The sequence below is a fragment of the Formica exsecta genome, unplaced genomic scaffold, assembly GCF_003651465.1.
Source record: "Formica exsecta isolate Colony F162 unplaced genomic scaffold, ASM365146v1 scaffold826, whole genome shotgun sequence".
Lineage (NCBI taxonomy): Eukaryota > Metazoa > Arthropoda > Insecta > Hymenoptera > Formicidae > Formica > Formica exsecta.
Window position 1 is genome coordinate 1,052,200 of NW_021853596.1, and position 3,309 is coordinate 1,055,508.

Consider the following 3,309-nt stretch of genomic DNA (forward strand, 5'->3'; position numbering starts at 1 on the left):
TATATATATATATATTACATTTTAATGCAAAGAATATAATTTTAATCATTCTAGAAAATAATGTTTTTCTGTTATGACTTCTTCAGGTACGCGCCTGCGAACATATATCATTCACGCCGAATCTCTTCGCTGCACCTCAGTGCCTTGGATATCGCAACGAACGTGGCAAAGCAACCATGTCTATGTGCTTACCATCATTCGAATTAATAGTACGCCATTTGAAACGTGTCATTCGCAATGGCAATAATATCAAATCGGTGTTTGTGGCATCTGACAGTAATCATATGCTGGATAAACTTGGAGAAGCTTTAGCACGTATGAAGGTAAACTTGTACATTTACCATATAATTATCATGTTATTAATGATTATCCTGTCACATTATCATATCTTTATATATGTAGATACCAGTATTTCGACAAGAACCGCCGGCATCACCTCATTTGGATTTAGCAATTCTTGGAAGAGCCAACTATTTCATAGGAAATTGCATTTCTTCTTTCTCCGCTATTGTAGCCAGAGAAAGAGAAGTCAAGGGATTTCCAACATTTTTCTGGGGCTTCCCTAATGAAAGATCTTTCATATCTCACTCAGAATTATAATTTTGTGAAATGTGCTGATGATACAAATAATGAATAAATTTTTACGACTTTATAATTTAATATATTAAATTTAATATAATAAATTAGTAATTAACATATCGACTTTGGAAAAAAATACAATTGTAATGCGCACAAAACAAACCGGGTTAAGTAGCGCAATATTCCGTAAAGTATATTTTTTAGTTTCCCGATACATATTTCCTGATAAAAAAAGTGTAGAAAACAAATCTGTTTGATCCACAAGGCATTCTATTTTGCTCGCCATTGTACAGATATTGCATATAAACGTATGAATCTCTTGATTGAACTTCCATTGCAGTAAAACTGCATATCTTTTTACAATATTATTCGCTTCCTATCTCTCGCATGTCGCACAGCGTCTGTTGTAAAACACGAGCAAAGTCCTTCGTGTTGGTCTTCTCGCAAGATTTAAACGAGGAACAGGCAAATAGAATATCTTTCGATCGTGGATTATAACAGCAACCGTAACCGTCGGGAACAACCGGTCCATAGCACATAAAAGATGCTGAAGTATATGGCACCTTTGAATAACAAAAAAAATTAATAAATTTTTATGCCTTTGTTTCTTTATTAGGATATATAAACATTTCAACTTCTGAAACACATCTTAAAAATTTTGGTTGAATTACCTGACTGGATGTTAAATTGAAATATGTACTTTTGGTGTAACCAATATCCTTATACAATTCCGGGAGCTCCATTCCTTCACTCTGCGCTATCATTTTTAAGCCGAACAAGTGCCGATCGACACCTTGGCCTATCGCCGCCTGCGCAAAAGAAATTGTAAGCTCTTTAGTTATGCATTAAATTATTAAAACATGATTAAAGATGCACTATAAGCAGAGGAATATGTCTCACTTGTCCAGCTATTTCTTTGTGAGCGTTTATAGCTTTGACCATCATTTCTTTCTTTTGTGCTTTGGTCTTGCAGCCAGCGTCGTAGAATAACATTTCTGCAAATTCCACAGATTCTGTGCAAGTAGATCTGATGCATTCGGTTCTGGCATTAATGAATCTTCGTAATGCTGCGCTTTCGTAATGCGTTGGCGGTTTCCTTTGCAAGTTGTAGAAGGTCACTTGCATCGCAATCTGGATAAAACTGTCGGGACTTAGTTTAATTGCTTTTATCGCGTCTGCACCGAACTTATCGAATGTAAAACATTCCATATCTATGTCATCTGAGAGTCTGAAAAGATTTTATTTATTATACTTCTGACGGCACTCTAGCGTGATATACATATTATCTTATAGAGATAATCAACCTACTTATCTACTGTATCAGTAGCTTTCTCGATTGCATTCTCTATAACATTGTTAGTTTCGAATTTTAATAGTTCTGCTCTGGGGAAGTCTTTAGAATCTTCGCGTTTTGCGCTATTTTCTCTTGCTGCTCTGAAAATGAGCAGAAATTTTTATTTATATTATGAGAAAAATGAATTATTTAGTGTGATTATTATTTACATGTATTTTAATATGTAATCATGAAGAACAGCAACAGGGATACCCTCACATGGGCTGTGTTCATATTCCATACCAACATAACCATCTGCGGATACTATATACTGTAAAATATTGGCCTTTGTTTATCTCAACATCGAGATATGATTTCAATATATCTTAACAATTTTAAATTGCATTTTGTATTTATAATTGTAGTTTATCATATTTATTAATCAAAGATGCTTCACCTGTACAGTTTTATCGTGCCACCTGTTGCCCGCATTTAGACAGCTGTTGAAGCCTGTCATAGTCTGAACTGCTCTAACTGAAGCATTATTTTTTTCTTTAAAAGCGTCTTTAGGTATATTTTTATCCAGGCACAGTATAAATAATGACGTTTCTATATTCTTGATTATACTTCTGTTATTACCCAATTCTGAAAAAATACAACATAATAATAATTTAATAGATGATAATTGAAATTATATGCAGAAAGATGTAGGGTAAAAGGATGCAATGCATGTATAAAGATAAACAAAAGTGAATTGAAAGAAACCTAAAAGTAAACTATGATCCTTTGCCCAAGTATTTCTGTCATTTCCAGTTAAAATTCCTACAGGCTTCCCTGGCATACATGAGCGATCTGCAATATCTTTTATAGCAGTCATGAATTTACCCTCACTTAAAATGCCATTTTTATCGACAACACAAAGTTTAAAGAACTGTAATATAAAACAGAATGTATCCAAGTATATCTCTTTCCATTTAAATAATTATACTCACATGATTATTGCTTATAATTATTATGTGTTTGGCCTCGTCTGTATGCAACAGTCTATCAATCATTTTGTTGGGCTGCCTATGTGTGCCAAGTATCATGCCATAAGGCTGCATGTCAAGCGGATCATTGCGAGCCATTTCTTGTTTCATCTTTCCACTGCAATATCGCGATGGTAGAAAAGTATATTAGAGAGAGATACAAAAGAATGTTATAAGCTATATAAAACTTGCCTCTTGACCATTTCATTGTAATTACATGCTCCAACAATGAGACGCGCCGCAAATAGATACACATCGTCCGGTCTGTTAAGAGCAATTGGTGGTCCAACAGTTCCAGGACTGGAATGTACAATCACAGGAAGACGATATCCCAAGTATGCAACTTGCAACCACCATTCTTTCATCTAAAAATAAATAAACATTTATTGTGGTACATTATCTAACTGATTAAAATATATATATATATAT

At 34.1% G+C, this 3,309-nt stretch overlaps 2 protein-coding genes across 2 annotated transcripts in view; one reads left to right on the forward strand and one right to left on the reverse strand.

The window, feature by feature from the left end:
* The window catches only part of LOC115244639 (GDP-fucose protein O-fucosyltransferase 1), a 2,904-nt gene extending 2,252 nt beyond the window's left edge, over window positions 1-652 (forward strand). The window contains exons 4-5 of the mRNA XM_029822460.1: window positions 87-323; window positions 403-652. Coding sequence (XP_029678320.1) covers window positions 87-323; window positions 403-600 — 435 coding nt within the window. The 3' untranslated portion in view covers window positions 601-652. The remainder of the gene's footprint in view (window positions 1-86; window positions 324-402) is intronic.
* Window positions 653-749: 97 nt separating this feature from the next.
* LOC115244601 (carnitine O-acetyltransferase-like) overlaps window positions 750-3,309 on the reverse strand; it is a 3,334-nt gene continuing 774 nt past the window's right edge. Inside the window, exons 4-12 of the mRNA XM_029822378.1 lie at window positions 3,073-3,245; window positions 2,845-2,998; window positions 2,618-2,783; window positions 2,310-2,497; window positions 2,083-2,183; window positions 1,888-2,013; window positions 1,480-1,807; window positions 1,251-1,388; window positions 750-1,142 (exon numbers count right to left, since the gene is read on the reverse strand). Of these exons, the coding sequence (XP_029678238.1) occupies window positions 945-1,142; window positions 1,251-1,388; window positions 1,480-1,807; window positions 1,888-2,013; window positions 2,083-2,183; window positions 2,310-2,497; window positions 2,618-2,783; window positions 2,845-2,998; window positions 3,073-3,245 (1,572 nt within the window). The 3' untranslated portion in view covers window positions 750-944. The remainder of the gene's footprint in view (window positions 1,143-1,250; window positions 1,389-1,479; window positions 1,808-1,887; window positions 2,014-2,082; window positions 2,184-2,309; window positions 2,498-2,617; window positions 2,784-2,844; window positions 2,999-3,072; window positions 3,246-3,309) is intronic.